At 46.7% G+C, this 22,316-nt stretch overlaps 1 protein-coding gene across 2 annotated transcripts; it reads left to right on the top strand.

Moving 5' to 3' along the window:
- Positions 1 to 12,782: 12,782 nt before the first annotated feature.
- Positions 12,783 to 20,560, top strand: LOC104477348 (cyclin-dependent kinase inhibitor 1). Of its 2 annotated transcripts, XM_086758259.1 has the most exons (4): positions 12,819 to 12,895; positions 13,785 to 13,930; positions 15,735 to 16,177; positions 20,135 to 20,560. In XM_086758259.1, exons 3-4 carry the CDS (start codon positions 15,784 to 15,786, stop codon positions 20,200 to 20,202), a joined length of 462 nt encoding a protein of 153 aa, XP_086614385.1. In that variant the 5' UTR covers positions 12,819 to 12,895; positions 13,785 to 13,930; positions 15,735 to 15,783; the 3' UTR covers positions 20,203 to 20,560. The 2 variants fall into 2 exon arrangements, with proteins under 2 accessions (XP_086614392.1, XP_086614385.1); XM_086758266.1 differs by lacking the exon at positions 13,785 to 13,930 and having other exon boundaries at positions 12,783 to 12,895.
- Positions 20,561 to 22,316: the final 1,756 nt, after the last annotated feature.

Raw genomic sequence — 22,316 nt, 5'->3', positions numbered from 1 at the left:
GTCCAGCACATCCCTTCACAAGACACACTGTTGATCACTGGTCCCAGCAATCCAGGTTTATGGGTTCACATACACACGCTGCGTGTATGGGGTCACAGCAGGTGCTATACGGTGTTGTGCAACAGGAAAGAACCTGCAGTGCTGAACTATCTGAGATGCACTGTGAGCTGTGGAGAAGTGTGAGATGAGAACCAGCTACTTAAGCCAAGGCACAGTGTCTTTGCACAAGGACAACACACATTGTTAAAAACAACATTAAGCACAACAGTAAACACTATGGCTGACAAAGTTAAGAGGTGAGTGACAGTGTAAAGTGGGAAGTAGGGTTGGGCAAAACCATACTGGCTCATCAGCAAGACTGATGCCCAGGACACCTCTGTCACCTGAGCTAAAAAGATGTCCCTGTACTACAGCCAGATGGGACACACTGCCCTAAGGTTTCACAGAGACTGGGAGCAGGGGAGAACTGGAAACTCTTGTTCCCTTCCAGGTTTGAGGGAGCTGCGCTCCTTGGACAGATATTTCTTGCAAACCATTACAGATAAGCACCTTCCTGTGCTGTCCTTTTTTCTCTCTTCCATACTTCTGGTTCCCTCTTCCAGGCCTTTTTTTCCCAGTTACCTAAGGCACTCCTCTCATCTCTCTGTTTCCCAGCAAGACAACCAGACCTCCTTTCTCTACTCCCACTCTCCCTCTGTGCTCCTGCTTTCACTGGTCCTCTTCCAGTCTGCCTTCTTCCCCAGCCTGGACACCAGTCAGCCTTCCACTGACTCAGCTTCATTTTTAACAGCTTGCTCATATTCACCACCACGGCCCCTTTGTGCTGCTTAATCGGTGCTCCAACAGCGCGGTACTGATGTGCAAAAGCCAGATCCCACATGAGAAGCTGTGGGTGTCCCCTTCTGTGTCTCTCAATATCTGTTTCTTGGTAGGGATTGCCACCATGCACCATGGAAGAAACCCCGGAGCACACTCTGTACAGTGATGGAGCAGCAGCCATGGGATGAATACGGAGAGCTATAAGCCCACGACAAAATGCGGCTTTAGAGATGGTGTGTGCCACCATCCCGATCCAAACGGTCAGTGCTGGAGCAGCTTCACTGTGAGATACGGTGGCAGAGATGCAGTGCTCACACAGCCGAGGCAGTGTATCACGCAACACTAAAAATATCAAACCCACAACAATTTTGCATTCAGACATTCCCCCATTCTTCCCACAAATTAGTCAAGTGTATCAGGAGACAAGAGCTGTCAAAAGCCCCGCTCCATTTTCTGGTCTTTTTTTTCTGCATCCCCTACCTCTATAACAACAACAACAGTCTGACTTCCCTTCCTCTGCATGAGAAACAGTGCATTATTCACCCAGGGAAGGATAAATTAAGACCATCACAGAAATACTCTGTCTGCCCGTAAGGCTAAGCTTTCTGCCAGAACTCAGTGCCACTGGCAAAGCATAACAAATCCCAATAAATATAATAATTAATTAACAATCTTTCACACTCTGAACCTTTGAATTTGCGTAGCTTTCTGACTCTGGGAAGCCAGGACTTTAGCAATGCCCACACCATCTGTCTTTTGTCTGCAGAGGAATTCATCCCTGTTTTCAGATGCCAGCAGGGAAACTGGGTTTGTTTAGCATTCTCACCTAGTTACAGCCAGTACGCCATGTGCTGCTACTGGAAATAAACGTGTGCCTCTTGCCTACGCTGAAGAGAAGATGCTGCGTGCCAATTTTTTTTTTTTTTAATATTCCGTTGAAAAATACGATTACTTCAAATCTGGGGAATGTTTTATGGAGACTTCCTTACTTGGTAAATAATGCTACATCTGCCGTGTTTATTTGTTGAAAGAAACAGCAACAATGGTTTAAATGCTTAATCCAGAGGGAAGTTTCCAGCATCACACCTAAGTCTAATCTCACTCTGTATCATGTTTTTTTCCTCTGTGTTGCCTAACATGCTGGAAGTGCTCTCATATTACAGACTTTCCTGATGGATAGGTCAGACAGGAGTGCAGGAACTGCGGGACAGTGGAAAGGATTTGGGATGGGATACCAGAGAACTGAGTCAGCCCGTTCCTGGCCTGAGTGTGCCACTTCAAGTAAACCTCTTCTCTTGGCTGCCTCTCAGCTTCCTCATATAAGCAAAATGTGGATAACAGTCTTCCCCGCTCTCAGCCAGGTGCACGGAGCTGTAGGGATGAAAAATGGTGTCTCCTGGACAGTGACCCACTACTGTGGGAACACCGCAGTCTTCTGCAGCAAGAAACTCACAAAAACTTGGGGGAAAGATGGAACCAGAAGCAGGAGGAGACCCAGCTCGGTCCCTGGGGGCAGGTAGCGGGCTGGAAGAGGACAAGAGAGCAAGTGCAGGAAGGAGAATAGACAGTACAGAGAGGGAGGAAAGCAGGAGAAGTGGCAGAGGACATGCCATGCTAACAAGCATCTGAGACACTGTGGCTGTTCCTATAAACAAGGGCTAACGGGGAGGAATTAGCTGAGGAGCAAAAACCACAGAGGGCAGAAAAAAAAAGGGAAGAGACCGCGGTCATTCGTGCAGGGATCAGTTTGGGACTGGTTTTGTTTGTGAATTTTCTTTGCCCTGTTTGGTTTTTTTTTAATTATCCTGTCCTCATGATTTCCCCTGGCAAACTAGTCAACAATATAACAGCTGACAGAACATCTTTCCTGAAACTGTGACTAAACTTTCCTTTTGTATATCCTATATCCTAGGCTCTGGCTCCTCTTACTCACGATGTGCCATGTGAAACACTCTCCCCTTCGCCTCTGCCTGAGTACATTTGAAATGCTAGCAGGCTAATCTAACCTCCCCTTGCTCCCTTCTCCCACCCATCATCTTTTAACCAAATGATGCTGATGTCATTTTCCATCCACCTCTCCTGCTCAGTCTGACAGGGAGCTGAGGGACAATGCTGAAAGAAGCATTGGTATGGTATTTCCATTGCAAATCTGTGCTAATAAACTGATACCTCCACCTCTGCCATCACTTTTTCTAGCCTGAACAGTTAGCTGAATGTTGTGCCTTTTTTTTCTGTTACAGTGAAAAATTGACTTATGCTTCTCTCTTTTACTACAGAGCACGTATACCGAGCCTGTAACCTCCAGATATGCTGTAGGAATGAAAAGGCAGCAGACGGTGCCTTCGCTCACAGTTTCTAACCTCCTTCTACCTAGCACCAACACAAAAAACTCCCCTCCTAGCCTTTTCTGGGGGTTAGTCTAAGAGTCAAACTCCTGTGCCTGTTTTTAATCTTCCTTGACACTTCTGCAGCAATGCACATGCCCCCAAGACTTAACTTGTCCCAGCTGAGCCGTTTCAGAGCACATAATGTGAAAATGGGATAAAAAAATCTGCTGTCTCCCCTGATGGTACGGGCTCACTTCGGCTCCTGATGAAAGCATAAGCTCTATGAAGAGATATCCAGCCAACTGGCTAACTGCTTTGGCTGGGGACTAACCAGAACTAGAAGTAAACATTTGGGCTGGAGACTAGAAAATCTACCCTGTGAAGGATGTTACAGGCCATTGTCTTGGCTATCGCCCCTGTGTTCAGGAGAAATGAGGTAAGTAACTGAAACAAGGAAAATGAAGTAAAAATAAAGGAGTCCCAAGAAAGGTCCTAATCTGATTAATGTTGTTTGGCTCCTGATTCTCTTCTTCTCTTTCAACGTGTCAGTCAATGGGTTGAAGGATGGGAAACTGATCCTGAGAAGTCTTTTTGCAAATGAAGCCATTAGGGTGGATTTTTGGTGAGCATGGTCTGTGCGGCATAAGCGTTCGTTTGTGTTTCCCCAAGGAGGAGAAGGAGAGAAAAGAGGGAGGGCTCATGCCCTGGTCAGCCTTCGCCAAGCTCCTCTCCTCCCTCCACTCTTGCATGCTCTGCCACCCTTGAGGGGAGAAAGAAAGCTGAGAGAGACAGCTCGTTTCCAAACACTTGTTTCATTGAAACAGCTTTATTTTTGGTAATGCTACACTGAGGCTGCAAGCAGCTCGAGTGGTGGATGGTGCTAAAACTCTGTCCTGGGCACGTTACCAGCTGGAAGAATATCACAGGACGCCAGCCCACCAGGGAGACAGCAACGTCAGCATTGCAACACTGGGGCAGACCAATGCTTCATCCAGCCCAGCATCCTGTCTCAGACAGTGACCAGTGCCAGATGCTCCAGAGGAAGGCATAAAACACCCACCCTGCACCTAATCACACAGCGTGACACAAGGAGAAAAGCTCCACTCTTTCACCTGCTGACCATCAGGCACCACGCTGAGGCACCCAGACTTCAAGCCCTTGTGATCTCCCTCTAGCCACCATAGCTGCAGAAGCAGTTTGGTGACTGAAAGCAGGCCTGCTTGGTCCTGAGCATGACTGAAATTGCTGGAAAAGAATAAAAACTGAAGGTGAGATTTTTCAAAACTGAGCAGAGCTAGCCCAAAGCCTCTCCCAGTCACATCGATACTGGCCCCAACGCAAGCCTTAATGCATCTCTGAGTATCAGGTCTTTCGTCAAAGACTTGACAGACCTGTGGCAACTTTAAGAGTGGGGAGGTTATAGAAGCCTTTGTTCTGAGCAAAAATGAGTGCCTTCACCAGGAGAAAAAAAATTATAAATAATAAAACAGAACAAATCTCTGCACTGTGAGCTCTCTCCCAGACTGTCAGGCCTCAGGTGATGCCAGGTGACCACCCAAGCTGACCCCTGTGGTGCCCAGCTGGAGGCACCTCGCAGATCACCACATTGGAAAGGTTGGTCTGTCGTGTTGGATCTCTTCTGTCTCTCGTAGTCCCTAGCTTGTATGAAACAGCAGGTTACTTCTTCACCATGTACTTCTGCCCCTCCAGTCCCCTTTATGCTGACCCATCCCATCCATGCCAGTTTTGGGGAATTTAGTTTCATTTCCAAATTGCTCAAAGGCCTCCTCCAAGTCATGGTGAACGACAGAGCGCTGTACAATCTCTGAACTATGGCCTTTCTTGGGTTTAGGCTGCCTCCTATGTTGATATGGCACATTTTGCTCCATCACACATAGTAAACAGCCCTTTTAGCAGAAACTCAATATGTGAGAGAAACCACGTCTACTCTGCTAAAACATGACCAGCTATTAGCTGTAGAGATCATGACAGAGGTGTGAACAGAGCTACAACCACTGACCAACAACTTTGAATCCAGACCCCATGCTGGGGAAGACATCCCATTTTTACTTAATATTTTCCACAGTGTAACAAACATTGATCCTTGCCTTTTTGGTACTCTGTCTAGTAAGTAGGAAAACACGTAATTACTGGATAATAACTGCAAGAAGAAAATTTCCCAGAGTTTTAGGTCAGAGGAGAGATTGGAAGAGGACAGGTTCACCATTCCATGTCAAGCTCATTTCTTCCTCAGGAAGCTGCACCACACTTAAAAACTCAAGTTGTTCTCTGTAGTTTTCAGACAACCGTGAAAAGACCTCTGGTGCCAGGGCGCTCTGTACAAACCCTGCCGCAAGACAAGGTCCATCACCTCCAGTTTGCACCGCGCCATGCTAACATGGACACACAGCTCATGTCTGACTTAGAGCCTACACAAGGCTCTCTCACGTAGGCCTACTGTGGAATCCTAGGTGAGTGAATGACTTTCCAGAGGCAACCTGCAGCCCAGCACACCTTCCTCATGATGAATCAACTTCTTCCCAAAGGGCACTGGCAGCATGTACAGCAAGCACCCTTATCGCCAAGGGTTTAAAATCTCAGTCGAAGAATTAGTGGTGGCCTAAATTGCCCTATGCAGCATCTTTATTATTATTTAACTCAAAAAATTATTTAACTATTGAGGTTGCAAAAAAAAAATATTCTGATTAACGTTCAGACAGGCTTTTTTTTTTGTGCTATTACAGGTAACTCTTTGCTGAAGCACGCCTTGGTCTTGCAAATCCATGATCACAGCTGAACAGCCTCATTTTCCCTTGAATGAAGTCTGGAGTACGTGCAGCCCACCTTTACTGCCAACAAAACAGAGGTGGGGAGACACAGGCAACATCTACAACGCTAAGTGAAACAGGGTCAGGGATCATTCTCTGATTGTGAAGGTAAGCGGCGCATGCTGCTTAGATCCCCACAGTGTAGTGTAGCCTTTGGTTCCAGGTACCCATTGAGCACTGTACGGTACTCTTAAGATTTGATTTATTTAATTTTCAGTTCAAAGTGGCAACTGCTGCACATTCTGGAGTATAGCATGAGAGCATGTACAAGTGCTTGAGGGTGCAAAGCCCATTGAGGTAGGGCTAAAGAACTGTGTTGCTTGGAGGGAACCAAATTTCATGCACTCCTATCCACACTGCTGATCAGAAATGGCCCTTGGCACTCCACACTGCTGATCAGAAATGGCCCTTGGCACATGGTCCCCCAAACCATGGCAGGGCACCACCTCAGAGCATGCAATCTGGCCCACACTAAAGGCAAGCCAAGGAGCAAGCTAACACTTACAGACTAGAGGTGACCAGGATCGAGTAATACACTAGAAATTCATACCCCAATTTGTGAGAGTAAGCAGTAGAAGATCTAGGATAACCACGATCACTTGTGTCCCCAGTAGGGAGACCTCAGCCACCTTGTGCTCCTCAGATCCCACAGGCCTCCCGGATAAACATCAGAGACACTGAGATGCTCTAACTTACATCCTATTTTTCATGGCTTCACGCCCATATACACAGGATGAATCAGAAAAAGGAGGCATGGGGAGCAAATAACAGCCATAACATGCTGCATTTGTCACGTTCTAATCAGCTGCCATTTTTGCCTGCTTTCCAAAGTGAATGAGATTTACCCTCATCCACCCTCCTGTCAAACCTCCCCTCGTAGCTTCGGAATCTGTTGGTGTGCTTGGTAGAAAGGAAGAAATATCAAAGAAAATGATGTTTTCACAAGTTTTGTGAAAACTGGCAGCTGAATAAAGGAAATGCACTCGAATTAAAGTGCCAGTGCAGAAAGCAAACAGAGCTCAGTCATGTACTCTAATCTGGCGGCATCCAGCTAGTCATGTAAGGCATTTGAGCCTCACCACAGAGCATGTGTGCCTCTGCTCACTAGGCAACAGAGTGGGCAAAGGACTCAAATCCTTAAGAAGCAAGTTCATGGCTTCTGACAGTTACGGAGCGTTGGTTGCACCGGTGTCCATCTGACAGAAAATGACTGAAACCCTTTGGTCTTCTCACATCCTTAAGGGTCCTACTAGCTTTGAGAGAATGGAAAAAAAAGGAAAAAAAATACTGCCAAATTTAGAAGCACAGAATGGTTTGGGTTGAAAGGGACCTTTGAAGATCATCTAGTGCAATTGCCCTTCTGTGGGCAGGGACATCTTTCACTAGATCAGATTGCTCAAAGCCCCAGCCAACCTGGCCTTGAACACTACCAGGGATGGGGCATCCACCACTTCTCTGGGGAAATTTGGTTGTCAGATTTGAAACAGACAGAAGCTGCAGACTGCCACTCACTGCAAGACATGCATGTGACAAAGCCTGCCTGGCAAAATTTCCTTCCTACCAGCTGATGCTATTGGTCTCAAAGTGACCTTTGCGGCTTAGTAAGAAACACACTGACTCTTTGGATCTCCATAATGATTAGACTTGCAGACACCCCAAAAGCTTTCTTTACTAAACCGATTTTTATACATTTATTTTCTCTATATCTGCTGCATCTGTGAGACTCTCCAGAACTCACTGGGAATATCACACAGTAGTTTCCACTCTAAATAATGGGTTAAATTCTAGATTACAAATTGAAAATACAGGTAAAAATAAGAGCATTTTTAAGAAAGGAACAAAAAAAAAAATGCAAACTGCAGCTGAAATCATTCCCCTGTTCCCATTTTATCCTGGTCTCCTGAGGAAACAAGGCCTAAGTGATCAGGCCGTTGGTCTGCCAGTTCACCCCAAATTGCTTTTAAGCACACAGCTCAGTATCCACCAGCTTTGAGGAGCAACGGGTCATATTGGCACCCACACCTCCTTGGGTACCATACTTATCCCTGATGCATATGCTCTTTGTTCTGACAATGGCTAAGACATTGCGCAGGTAATAACTAGATTTAGATCAGCCATAGCACCTGCTGCCCAAAAATGAAAGGAGAAGACAAGCAAAGACTCAGGAGCACTGTGTTTCCATCTCCTGCTTACACCTTTGACATCGCTGCATGGGAGTGAATGAAGGCAGATGACATTACAACGTATAGCTCAAGAGCTCCTCTCCAGAAGTAGGCTACTAATTTATGGAGTTTTGTTTCGTAGTCTTGCTGCTTGTCACTTGAGAAAAAACTGACCAAAAGGCATGCACGACTGAATTTGGTGGCCAAAGACTGAGTGCCAAAATTTCCTTCATGGGTGGCACAGGGCAGCTCCAAGCATCTGCTTCAAACGCTCGTAGTCATAGGGAAGCCCTGTGCTAATGGCCAAAACCAAACAGCAAATTCTCCCACATCTTTGCCTTCGTTTGCCTGATCCTCAGCTGTCCTGCCAGGGAACACTGGGGAGAGCAGGGCAGGTTCACAACAGGCAGCACTCTCTGCCTGCCCTTGCCATTCATTGGTGTATGAACTCTCCTCTCTGGCTCACGCAACCTGCAAGACCATATGGGAGGGCACCAGGGAGCACCATGTGCAGCACCAGCACAGGAGAGAAGGAGATGTCAATTTGGGTTGGCATCTTTCACCTAGGTTCTGCTTTGCCACGTCTGGCTAGTGCCCGGCAAACCTGCCCTGGAGGGTCAGCAGCTCTGGCATGATAGTGCATTGTCCCCAAATTCTTACAGACAGACCATCCCAGTCCTTCTCCAGCTCCTCTCCACCAATGTGGAGGGATGGGCACAAACATCACCACTCCCCTGAGCTGCCTGTGCTACCCTGGCAGATTGGGGGGAGGCGTACTGAGCCGACAGAGCAACCAGCCAGCTGATACCACACAGAGAAAGGAAACCCATCCTTTCTCTGTTTCTCCTGCTCTCCCAGCCCACCTCATCCTCCATCATGCAGTACTGAATCCAGCTAGAGCACAGAGTTGTCTCAGCTATGCAGCTCCAGGCACCACAAACTGCAGTTTGGGGTCCTGACCATCTCACAGGCAGTCACTCTCTCCCAAGCTGAAGCCACTGATACTACCACTTCTGTTCACAAAGAGCATCCCCAATAACCATTCCCTTTTTCCTCCCTGCAGAGGTTCCTGGCATTTACAACCTCTTCACACAACCAACCATTCCAACCTTCCTCCACACAGTATCAGCTTTCCCTGCTCTAGCATCTATGTTACATCTACCTAAGTATTTTTGATACTTATAGCAGTAACCGGCCTCTTTGTTTTATACATATGCTTCCTTTTTCAATATTTGTTCTTGCTCCCCCTGCTCGGGGATATGCCAACAGGCAAAAGGCCATGTAACTGCTCCACCTCTAAGTCAGGGAATACTTGCAAAGAAATACACTTAGGTATATTTTCTATATGCGAACTAAATTGCACAGATATCTTTCTCACTCTCCAGAAAGTAAAAGTAGCTTTGTTTCAGCAGGTAAGGAACATTGCAGATATGAAAACTAATGGAAAACCTGTTTTCTGGTGTGGAGGGGGAGGAAAAAGTCTGGAGCTTTCCTATGCCCTCAAAACCTTACAGGGTCTAGTTTCTGTGACTGAATTTTAAATGCAGTGTACGAGGATAAATGGAGTGTGAAAGATTGTCTAGCCCTTAATTTTTCCTGTGTTTATGTCTGGGTTTTATGTTATAGTCAATACTCCTAAGCCTATTTGAAAATTAATCTCCAGTGAACAGGTGAATAGATACTCGAGAAGTGATTCTTCTGCCTCCATTCATCTTTTCACTTATACAGTTAATTGAAAATAGGAACTTACTCAGTACCATTTTTCAAGGCACACACTATTAGAGAGCACTGGCGTCGTGCAGCAATTTGTCTTTTGGTTCACTGGCACTTCATAAAGGCTACAAGTTAGGGAAAATGCAAGCCCTTAGCTTTGCACAGAGACCAGAACTGATAGAATAATAACGTAGCTGTCACTCTTCACATTTATCACACTTGCTTTAAGTTAACAACCCGCTCCCACCAAACCCACCATCATCCCTCATTTTAATTCAGTTTTTGGTTTGAGCTGTCACACAATGCCCAGGAATATAAACATTGTGGGGTTTATTATTATTTAATTCTTATTGGTTTTTATTATTAATTCTTATTATTATTTAATTCTTATGGCAATTCTTATTGCAAAACTCTACATAACCACAACTGAGAAAAAAATATCTTTGTGAAGATCTGCTGCATCAGTGCTCCTGCCTTTCTTAACCTACTTTTCCCATCTAGAACTATAAAGCCAGCACTGCATCTCAAAGTGCCAATCCCAACAGATCAAAGGATATGGAGGATGCAACCAGTAGCTGACTGGAAGACAGACACACACATATGGCCTTCTTTCTGCTGCAAGCCTTTGTGTCATCCCCCTGTCTTCTTCTGCTATCAATGAATTGTAAGGCTGTGTATCAAGTTGAGAGACATCAAAGTATGAGTGACCTCAGAAATTCAGAATGGATGGCAAACTTAACTCAGAGAAGAATCCTTTGGGGAGTAATCTGCTGTAAAAAAAAGCTGCAAACCAAAAGCGGAACCTCGAGGATGAGGTGATGCTTAAACATGAATTGCCTTTATAATCTTATGAAATCTCAGATCATTATTGGAAATGGCTAAAAAGACGACTCATAGCGTTTGGCACAAATATATCCATTTGCCTAAGATAAGGCAAGGTTACATGCAGCTATGCCAGAAACTGTATTATTGATTCGAGCTTCCAAAAAAAAAAAAAAAAATCCAGTAAGAAAAAATGGAATTCTGTTTCCAAAGAGTTCAATTTTCTGTGAAATAAATTCAGCCCTAACATAAATGGCACTGCTGCTTCCACAGGAAATTACTCTACCTAGACTACAATAAAAACAAATGCTGCCAGCAAAACACAGTTTCATAGTTTGTGATTTGGCAAAGGCACAATCTCAAGAAAAAATTGCCTAAAACATGAGGAGGCTTTCTTAAAAGATGAAGGCAACCAAAAAACCACTTTGCAACATGTCACTACATAGATAGAGGTGGGTTTTCTTAGTATCTGAAACTGACATTAAACCTTAAAAAAGAAATGAAATGCTGGACTAGTGCAGGAGCACCGGCAGCAAAAATGGAGCAAAAAGGGTCTCTCCATTCCACGGGTGGGAGGGCTGAGAGTGGGATTTCAGCCGCCCCACTGGCTCCCGACACTTGATCTCCCACTGCACCATCCCAGTGGAGTCGTTCCTCGTGCTGGGGTACAACGGTTTGCCATCGGTGGGTTTGGGTGTGCGGCAAGGGCACGCGGAGCAGCAGGTAGGGGCACATAAGGATGCTGTGAGGGGCTTGAGGGAGGTTTATATAGAGGATGGGAAAACCTATGGGCTGCTCCGATGGCAAAGGCCCAACATCCTCCCCAAGCCACGAGGTTAAGCACACCAGCTTCTGCAGCTGAAGGCAGACAAGGAGACGTCGTGGCCAGTGCTGCCAGCGGGCTGCATCCCACCCTTGGCGGGGAGGTGCGAAGGAACATCACCAGCCTCTGCTCTGCCCCCCTCCTTACTGCTGGGTTTGGCTGCAAGAGCTCTCCCGCCCCGGGGACGGTCACGACTCACAGGGAGATGCAAAATGCTGTCTCCAGTTTTCCCCACAAGAGTTTAAAGAAGGGGGGAAATACACTGCAAAGTTTTGGCATTGCCTCTGCAGGGGTAATGCTCAGGGGTGGAAAACGAAAGTACGGTGGAAAACTTATAGGCTGGGGGTGGAGGAAGATGGGAAAAAGGACACACTGCCTGAATTTAACAACAGGCATGTTCTCCTAGAATTAGTGCTTTTATCCCTTGTCTCAGCCCAAATCTTCATCTTTCTGGCCATTAATGATGTTTTTCTGCCTGGTTTGTAAATAAACTAAAGAAAATCGTAGCCTTGTTCCACTGCTCTCTCTTTGTGCTCTTGAACATCCGTATGGAAACCCAGAGGATTAAAATCAAGCAGGCTTTTCAAATTCAGAAAGGGAAACTCCAACGATGGAGTTCCCCCAGTGCTAACAAAACCCCTGCCTGCAACAACAACCTGAAAAAGGGGGTAAATAACACAGATCCCCCTTCCCACGAAGGGATCATCCAGCCCGCCTCACAAGTCTTCTGAGAGCAACCGGGAAATCAAAACATGAAAACTCTTTGCTTCCGTAGAAATGCTAAGGATTACCAAAACTCGGGAAAATAACAGCGCTACGTGACTAAATCTGGCCACCACTCAGCGCAGACACCTCCTTTGGGACGCCTGTCCCCCCACACACCCCCGCCCGCCCGTCTCTCCTCCCCCTGGGCCTGACCCCGCCGCTCCCGCAGTGCTGAGCCCCGCCCGTGGCCGAGCGCCCTCCTCCCTCTCAACCGGACAGGCGGCCGCTCCGCACGGCAGACAACCCGCCCCCCCCCTCCCCATCCAGCCCCGGTACCCCAGCGCGACTCTCCCGGGAAGGGCTCCGAACCCCGCTCTCCCCGCCCACTTCCCCCCAAAAAGACACCGCTCCGCTTGACCGTGTCCCCCCCCCCCCCACCCCGCCCTCCGGGACCGCGGGGCGATGCCGCCATCACGTTGCGGCGCCACGTGCGCCGCCGCCCGGACGGGCCCCCGCCCCGGCCCGGCCCCGCCCCGCCCGCACGTGAGGCGGGGGCGGGGCCGCGCCGTGAACCCGGTGGCGCTGCGCAGCCCCGGTCCCGATACCGGTCCGGATCCCGGCTGCTTCCCCTCGACACTCCCCCCTCCCTACTCCCTCCCCCGCCGCCGGGGAGGTGGCACTCGGGACGCCCCGCATGTAAGTGAGCTCCGGCCGGGAGCCCCGCCGCCAGCCCCCGGGGGTGGGGTGGGGGGGTGGTGCCGGTACAGCTCGGTGTTGAGTGCGCATCCCCTGTTACACGCTCCCGCCTGACGTCCCCACTGCTGGGGGCGGCTCCCTCGCACCAGCCTTCCTCCCCCACCCCGGCCCCAATCCAGCCCCCCCCCCGCCGTGCGCGGGGCGAGCTCGCCCGGGACCGATCCTGGCACCGCGATGCCCGTTGCTCGAAGGTTACCACAGACAAATCCGGTTCCTGCACACGCTCCCCCAGACATTTCGCCTCCGCACAACGGGGCGGGGGTTGCGGGGGGACAGTTGGTGGCACCCAGGGGTAGCGAGCAGCCGGTGGGGCAGAGGAGAGGTGCGGGGATGTGCAGGCGGGGAGGAGGTCTGTGGCTCCCTTTGCACCCCCGAAGGGACGGGGAGACCTCTTTTTCCACTGTAGTTTTAAAAAAGAATGAGTTAAAGGTAGCCCAGCACCTGCCACAGGCAAGCAGTGTGTCCGAAAATAAGAAAATTCAGAAATGTCACAGCACGTTCCTCTGATGCACCGAAAGCTCGATGCAAGGAGTGAGCACCCAGCTGCCTAGGAAGCCTGTGTTTCTTTTCAGCTCATTCAAGCTAGCACGGCACTGGAGAGAAAACAGTGAGAAACAGAGAGAAAACAGAAGGAAAAAAAAAAAAAAAAAAGGCCACTGCTCTTGCAGTGCTCCAGCCTTCAGCGTTGGTCCTGTGTCTTGGCTCAGTATGGGTGTGTGTACGGAGGGGTGTGAGCTTAACAGAGTGGGGCTCACAGCTTGTTCTTGGATGATGCCGAATAGTGGGTTAAGAGAGAAAGGACCCTACCAATAATGTTTTTGCATTTCAGAATCGTTTCGGTCTCATTTTACGGGTGTTTTGATACACCCATGCAACTCGGGCTAAGCTGTGGGAATAGTGATGGTGCAGCTTTGGAGCCAAGACCTGGAAAGAGTCCTGAAAAAAAGAGAGGAGCCGCATCCTGGTTCTCCTGCGGTAAACTTGCGCTGACTTCTGTAGGGCCAGGGTTTCACCCTGGGTGTAACCGTGAATAATGGAAATGCCAGCAGGCAGTACGTACAGGTGATGTAAGTTTAGAAGAGTTAGAAGCATTTGTGATTCATGACATAACTAAGCGCATTAGGAGGAAACTTTCCGTAGGGAAAGGTTGTTCTGTAAGTATCCTCTCTGCAGGCTTTTTATCTTTCTTTGAAACACCTGGAATTAGACAGCCTTAAAGACAAGGCACTGGATTCGCAGGCTGCACTGGAATCTCCATAATCATTAACAGAGCAAGGCAGAGTCTTTTCTGCTTCATTCCTGTGTGATATTAAAATGTGCTGTTAGGAAAGGCCGTAGTTGTTTGATAAATGCCTTCTTTCTTTCTAACCCTGCTTCACTGATATCAAACTGTCAGTTCCTAATACGTATGAGGGAAGTTTCTAAGAAAGAGGAATATTCCTGAAGAGCACCGTGTGTCCCTTCCTAAGGCCTTTTGCCTTTTTTTAAGACCCAACTGCCTTTGAATGAACTCAGTTTAAGCTGCCAAGGCCTTGGAACCCGATGAAGAAGCAGCGGAGGTGCGATTATTATTGCTGTAGTGACAGCTGGCACTGCCGAGTATCCCAAAGACCAAGGGCAAGGCTGCACACAATCTCGGGAAGAGTTTTGTGTGAAGTTCTGGATGCCACCTAGAGGATTATCCTTGTCGTCGTGTTCTCGGCTGCTTTTCCTCAGGAAAAGTGCTTTCCTACCTTTCCCAGGCCCAGCGAGGAGCATCTGTGGGCACTTACCAGCTTCGCTGCCGTTGGCAGCTGAGTGCTGGACACTCACACCATACCAGTGCGGTACCGCTGATGGGACCTGGCTGGGGCCCAGGAGGCACTGTAGTCCCATCAGACCTAATGATCAGCCCCAGATGGTGTCCCAGACTGAGCAGGGCTACTCTCTTTCCCATCCTGCAGCTCCATGGGAGACATCAGCCTCCAGACAACCACACTGAACATTTGGAAATCAATCCATGCAGCAGGAGGGCAACCCAGACCTGACACTCTGTGGTTTAATTTCCTGTGGCTGTGGGCCATGCATTTGCAGGACGCTGGTTCAGAGTCGCTAAGGGCAGGGAGTAAGATTTATGAATGGATGCAGGAGCCAGTCCACCTCCTTGGACCTGCTCAGGTGTGTTATCAGCTGCAGAACTGACACTCAGCTTCCACCGAGGAGGAGGTAGCCGCATCCCTCAGTGTCTGAGTTTTCTGCATCAGACCGTGCAGAACCATCTCAGTGCCATCTCAATGCTAAAACAACCCCGTTGCTGACAAGTTCTTGATAGCAGAGCCACCAAGTGACGTTCTCAGAGTAGGCACTTGGGATGTGATTGCGAGGGGATGCTCAAAGTTCAGGTGGATTAGATATAACCCTGCAAAGATAATGGGGTTGAGGGGAAGATGATTATATGAGTCACATCAGGGTGTGCATCTGCTGCAGCTGAAGCACCATTTGGGATGTTGGAGACCCAAGCCCAAAGCTTGAGGTTCTGCAGGAGCTCTGAGAGATAAGGGTGCACAAAAGAGATGAGGGCTTTTCAACCTTCCCCAACCTTCTATGGACACATCCTATAGGTGGGAATTCTCACTCTGGACTGGAGACCAGGATAAATTTCCTTCAAAATAAGCCAAGATTTCCTGTAGCAGGATCAAAAGTGTCTAGGTTTGTTGCCACACTGCCATTAAAGACTGTGCAATGTCCACTAAACTGAGCATGCAAAGGGTGACTGATGGTCTCTTTCTGTCCTTGGCAGGGAGGCACTGTTGTATACGCTCACCGGAGAGTGGCACCAGGGAGAAAAGATGGAGTTTAGGCCAGGGAAGACGACCCATGCCCGAAGGAACCTCTTTGGCCCTGTAGACCACGAGCAGCTGCGGCAGGATTTCCAGCACATGCTGCACAATGGCATTGAGGGGGCCCAGCAGAAATGGAACTTCGATTTCCTCCAGGACACACCAGCGGAGGGGCTCCTGCAGTGGGAAGAGCTGGAGGGCCACGAGGTGCCTGCCTTCTACCACAGCTGCGTGGTGGGAGATGCTCGGAGACCACTGCAGCACTTGAACTGGCCCCTGGGCAGGGAGGACAGGAGTCACCACTTTGCCCAGGTGGCACTGACTGAGAAACCCCAAACTTCCAAGAAAACAGGGGGCAAGAGGATGTCAAAAGGGAAGAAAAGAAGACAGACATCTTTGACAGGTGTGTGAGACCCTGGTGAGGCTCAGATGATCAAGGCTGGTCCCAGCAACTGCTTAGAAATTCTCTGGTGGGCCTGTAAACCAGTCTTCCTTTAAAAAAGTGCAAACCTTCAGAGAAGCATCTACAAGAGGAGGAAGGCACACTCTAAATAGATGGGCAAGGGGCTTGTGTTTTTCAAAGGTGCTGTGCCACAAGCCCCCTCCTGGCTCTAGGGGTCTGTTGTTTAGGACTTGTCACAGAGTAATGAGATAACGACTGCTTCTTGCGGGAGGATGGTTGGGATAGTTAGGAGGGTTAGACATTTAAAAAGGCAGTCTAAGAAAAGTAGTGAGGTGATTTCTCAAGCAAGAACGCAACAGGAAAACAGGGTTGCCCATCAGATGAGAGGTTTTGGGATTTTTTTTGCTTGCTTATAGGTTTGGCTGTGTGCACCCTTTCCCAAGTGCAATAAGAAACACAGTTCAGCCAGCTAAGCCTTAGGAGGAAGACCAGAAAGTAGAGAAAGCAGCCAGGTCTCCTGCTAACTTCAGCTTGGATATTATACTTGGTGAAGGCATCCAGGAATTTTAAGGGCAGATTGATCTTAAACTTGGCCAGGCAGCAGGAGGGGGTAGGTTTTCAAATGCCTCTTACCAGGACTTGCTGCCAGATGTACAAAGGGGTGGATTTCAGCACCCATAAAAGAGCTTCATGTTTTTGAAAGTCATCAGCAGCCTGTACGTTAAGCTCTTCTGAACATCTGGCCCCTCATTTTCTCTTCTCAACGGGATTTGAGTTTGTTTGAAAAATCTAATCCCGTATATTAGATTTCCCTTGTCTGTATTGGGGTTTTGGTTTATCTAAGACTGAGGTTTTCAAGACATAGAGCAAGGATTTTCTTTCGGGAATTTGATGTGAGACACTAGCTTGAAATTGCCTAGAAGATAATTGAAGCTAAAGTTTCAGGAAACGCTTTCTGAACAGTGATGTTGATCTCAGTTAAGTCAGACAATAGACTAATTTGCTATTTGAAGGTATGAAACTTAATTGCTAGCGAGAGGTTCAGGAAGAGGTTGGAGATTAATGAACAGTGGAACATTGCACACTGGAGTACAGAACAATGATATTTAATGAGTGCTCTTTTCTTCTCCAAAGCACTTTACGACCATTAACTAATTAACAGTATAATTTACAGGTAGGAGTACAGAAGTGTAATTCAGAGCACAATGTTGTGATGGTTTGAGGGAACTGCTGTTCAATTGTAAATCTCTCACTAAGTGTGTGGGAGTAAATTATGCAGATATTTCCAGGGGATATTTTTCTTCCGTTTTGTTTTCCCCAGGCAAGAAACATTTCATCAGGGGATGTGGAAACCAAAATACCACACTGCACAGTTTAACACTTTCCCATATGTGTTTTTGTAAGAGAAAACACTTCAGTCTAACAGCAGTACCTTTCTCCCCAAGGGATCCAGGTGTATGAGGTGGGCCAGGAAAATTGTTTGCAGTCTTCTCTTTTGGTGAGGCTTGGAGATCAGTCCCTCTCTCAACAGGCACACGTGCACATATCCTTCTTACTGCCAGCTGAAGGATGCGTTAGAAGCTTCCCCTTAGCTGCAGGAACCTTGTCCCTCTGGTTATGACTGAAGTAATTCAGGCAAAACTGAGCCAGAGAAGGTGATACCTGCTGATACGGTCTGAGTGCATGCTGCCACCCCTTGGCTCATCTTCTGCCATCCAGTAATGCAGGGTTAGTTTAGGATTAGGATCTGAGGCTGGATTTGAATGTGTTTATCTGTGTTCTGCATTGGTCAACAAGAGCACTGTAATGCTTTATGTTAAGATCCAACAATGTGTGCTTAATTTGAACTTTCAAAGACAGCTGTGGCCTGTAGACTTAACTCCATCTCCATTCTCTCTTTTTCATTGCGAACCCAGTGTGGTGGTGCTCCATTTTCTGGGAGAGCTGAAAATTCAAAAGCAGCTCAGATACAGGCTGTAAGACTTTCTCACTTCTTCCTTTTTTTTTTCTCCCCCCTCCCCCACTAATCAGGGTTGGCAAACCATGCTAGCTAGCTCTTTACTCTGCTTCTTCTTTTCCAAACTTTTTGGCTTGCTTCAGTCTGATACACTTAGACCTTGGCTCTCCTGGGAGATATTCATACATCTTTGCCTCCTTTGCAAAAGGTCAAAGAGGGAAAATTGGTAACAGCCCTGTGTTTTCACTAGCTGGTCTTCTAAAGCAGATCATTCATGCAAGATGGCTGGGAGAAAATGGGGAGGAAAGGAAAGGATATACCTATTCAGGTAGGTATATTTAAACAGCAGAAATCTTTTTCTCCTAACCTGTGGCCAGGCTTTCCCACTGACAGGCTGCAGGCAGCATCCTCCTCAGTACCTTAGTGATGCCAGTGCAACTGCTCTTCGGGGTCCCTTAGGCAAACCATCCGATTTTTATGGACTCTCTTTAGAATCTTAGGTGGAGGCTACACCATCTGAATGTGGCTCTGGGGAGTCTGCATCCCTCTGGCTTTTAAGTGCCTCCATCAGTTTTGAAGCTAGGCTCCATTATGTGGGCGTCTGAGCAGTTGGGCTCTTGCTAAAATTCTTCACAGGCAGAAATAGGAGTACTGACGACTGAAGTATTTTCTGAATTTAATCTCCTAAGCATAATTCCTAATGCATTTCTTCTCCCAAAATAAAATGAAGGATAGCTATGTAGAAGTCTTCTAAAAGGAAGAAAAAAGTAGTAAGGATTACATTTGGCAATGCAAGGTTTTTTTTTCTTACTGCTATTCCTTTCTTCTGCTCCACTGAGAGACTGCAGCGGGTTATAGTAATAGCGGGATTTGCTTTTCTTGTGAGTTGTCAGTGCGTGCTCCTGGCCAGCAGAATATGGCCTCCTTGGAATCACGTCCTGCTCCAGAAGTTTAACTTAGGGCTAGTTCAGGTACCGCTGCGCTCCATTGCACCGTGCCATGGAGACGTATCCTTAAGCAAGTTGGCTGCAGGAATCCCCTTGCACAAACTTGGCTGTGAAAACCTACAGGATTCCAGTCATCCTGCCAGTAATGTTCTGTGTTGAAATTAATGCAAGAATTCATGCTGCTAGGACTTGATAGGTGTTGCCAATTTGACTGTGTAGAAAGCTCAGGTTTAAATATCGTGGAGCCCTCATCCTCAAATGAAATTGGAGCAAATTCATTACTATAAATACGAAGTAAATACCAGTTCACCAGGTAAATCCCGTGAACTCTAAATATAAATAAGCCCCTAGCTTCCGTTTCAGCAAATTGTGCCTTATTGATCTGAAAAAAGTATGATTTTTTTTTTTTTTGTATGAGGCTGGGAGGCAGGGAAGGAACTCATAGGGAAACTCCTGTGTTGTATTCACTGTTCTGTAGTTCAGGTTGATTTACGTTTGCACCTGAAACAAAGATTCAAGCACATGTACATATTCAAACGTGATGGGTGTTCTCTCCATGAGCCACAGTGCTTGCTCTCTGAGCAAAGAATTAGTTATAATTCAGTGACAATGCAAGATTTTATGCAGTCTCCCTTGATTCTGCAGTTTGACCTAACAAACAGAAATAAAGTGCCCCATATATGTAGTTCTTCTGATGTTGTTTTGCAGACTATTTTGGGGGTTTTTCAAGGAGGAAAAAAAAAAATATTTCTGTCTGGAAAGCACTGCAGCCACAGATCTAAAAGTTGGAGTGAAATGTCACATTGCTCAGCTTGCGTAAGAGGGTCCAAAGTCTTTTGATCTCAACTGGATAAAAGCCAGCACATTTCCTTTGTTTTGCTTGGTATTACATAGCTTTATGTGGAACACGCTGAAGGTATTAGCTTTGTTCATTCATGAGCCGAAGAGAAGTCTAAATGACTTCTTCAATATGAAAACCAGATCTGAGACATTTCTTGACAAGCAGCTGTTATCAGTGTCATAGCCCTAATTCTGTTTATTATTGTTCTCCAGATTATTATTCAGCAAAGAAGCGAATCAAAATGGATATGCAAGCTGCTGTAAAGAAGTCAACTTCTTGAAAGGAAAGAGAGGATTCCTCTGCAGCAGAGAGGTTGGAAACATCTGCCAGGCTTCCTCAGCCTTCAAAAAACTGAGTGTGCAGGCTGTGGGCACTTAGGGGCATCCCGCAGAGATGTATTCCTGACAGCGGCAGTGAAAACAGAAAATGCTTTCATTGGGGTGGGGTCAGGCCAAGTCAACTGGAATTACTTTGATGAGAAACTACTGGCCTTAAAAACCACTGGCAAGCAAGTTTGGACACTACAGAAATTGGCTAAGGCTGGCAGTTTAACATGTATTAAAAATCACTGTACATGAGAAAATGGTTAACAGTTAACTGTATAAATGCAATAATGTGCTTGGACAAGTCACTGTGAAGTTAGGGTCTTTGATATTGTCATGTCTTTACATACCATCTTTTTTGGTTTTAGCAGGGACAATTTTCACCATCTCAGCTTCACAGATCTGACACGCTAAAAAAAATTCCCAGCTCTTTCTGCGATTTTTTTTTCCAGGTACAGAATCTGTACCTGGAAAATTGTTGTGACAATTCAGGGCATAAGTAACAGCGCTTTGTGCCAAACATATATATTGCTGGGATGTAAGTGGAGAAAGCTGGATTTATTTGGGAATGTTTCCATTTATATCAGCAGTCGTTTTAGCTCTGTATGTCTGCCCATGCCCTCCCCTCCTCCCCGCTACCCTCCTGCAAGAGTTAGGTAGTTAAACTTACGTGTTATGGGTGAGAAATTTTTAGATGTATTTTTATATCTTTCAAGTAATTCCTGGCTGGGAAAGGCAGGTCCAAATCCAGCCTTTATTTTGGGTTGTGCTGTTCCATCTAGGGCTGTCAGTTTGCACGGTAAAAAGGAAGATAGGTAAAGATTTGCTGTGCTTTTGTCCACAGTGTTTTAAAGTGCCTGCTGCTTGTTAGAGCATAGTAAGAATGAGGGAGATGGTTTAGTTGCCACTTAATGCTTTTTATTCATACTACTAATCTTTCTGTAGGAAGAGAAAGAATGTTAGTAACACTGAAATGTTACACGTGCAACAGTCTTGGTGTTGTATGGACTGGCATTTATTAACATACACTTTTCCATCACCTACTTTTTATTTCCCTTTCTTATTCCCCTGACTAGTTGGGATAATTGAGGTTTTACAGCACATAATAATCAGTGGGTAAACCAGAAAAAGAAACCTATAAAATATAGGCTCTAAATTATACTGCTGCATATGGCCTTAAGATGCATGTAGTGTTTAATGAACTCGTTTGGAAACAGCTCTGTCAATGTCAGGTTTTTAGAACGACATGAGATGATGAACTGCTGCTTTTTGTCTCAGATCTAAACAAACTAAAGTTTCTCCTGGGTAGTAAAATTAACGTGCTCGTGTGTGTGTGTGTGTCAGGTGTATGCACGAGAAATCATACACCCTACATTACATGCAACGTCAGGAGGGTTCAGTGTGTTTCTTTTTTTCCCATGAAGAGCTACAAGTGTTTTTACATAAATAATGGTTGGGTTTCCCCCAAATGGCACAAGGCAGTGATTTTACCCTGTTTCTGTATGCTGAGATACAGATGCTCAGCAAATTGCGGGGTCAGAGCATGTTTCCAGCTACACACAGAGTTCTGAAATGTGATTTCCTCTCTTGAATTTTTGATGTAGTTAGGAGCAAACCTTGCTTCAGGTGATGTCAAAGGGAGTGTTAGCCCACATGAAGCAGGGTGAGAGCCAGCCTGGCGACTGCTACTCACAGAGCCTTCAGTGTGTTTGTGGGCCAGGCCAGTCTGTTGCAAGCTTTTCAGCCTGTTGAGATGTAGCATAAAGTCGTGGGACGAGGCTTTTTGTATGTTGGGTTTAATTTTTAACCTTTGCTTGTAATTAGAACACTGTAATCTATTTTCCTTTTTTAAAGTATGGTGACTCTCTCTAATTAAGAAAAATTGCACAACTGTTGCTGCACGTATTTGTGATTTTAAAGCAGATGAATGACACTGTGTACCTTTCTGGTTTGTAGCAAGGTTACTTTCTGACCAGGATGGCATGAGCTGTGTGTAAAAGCCCTGAAGTCTGCCATGCACGAGGTTGTCATGTAGTAGCTGAGTCTTTTTCTTTCAAGAGGGAAAGGGATG

Source organism: Chlamydotis macqueenii, chromosome 1 (genome assembly GCF_036417535.1).
Source record: "Chlamydotis macqueenii isolate bChlMac1 chromosome 1, bChlMac1.mat, whole genome shotgun sequence".
NCBI lineage: Eukaryota > Metazoa > Chordata > Aves > Otidiformes > Otididae > Chlamydotis > Chlamydotis macqueenii.
The sequence above is the reverse complement of the archived record's forward strand: the minus strand, read 5'-3'. Positions and strand labels throughout refer to the sequence as shown.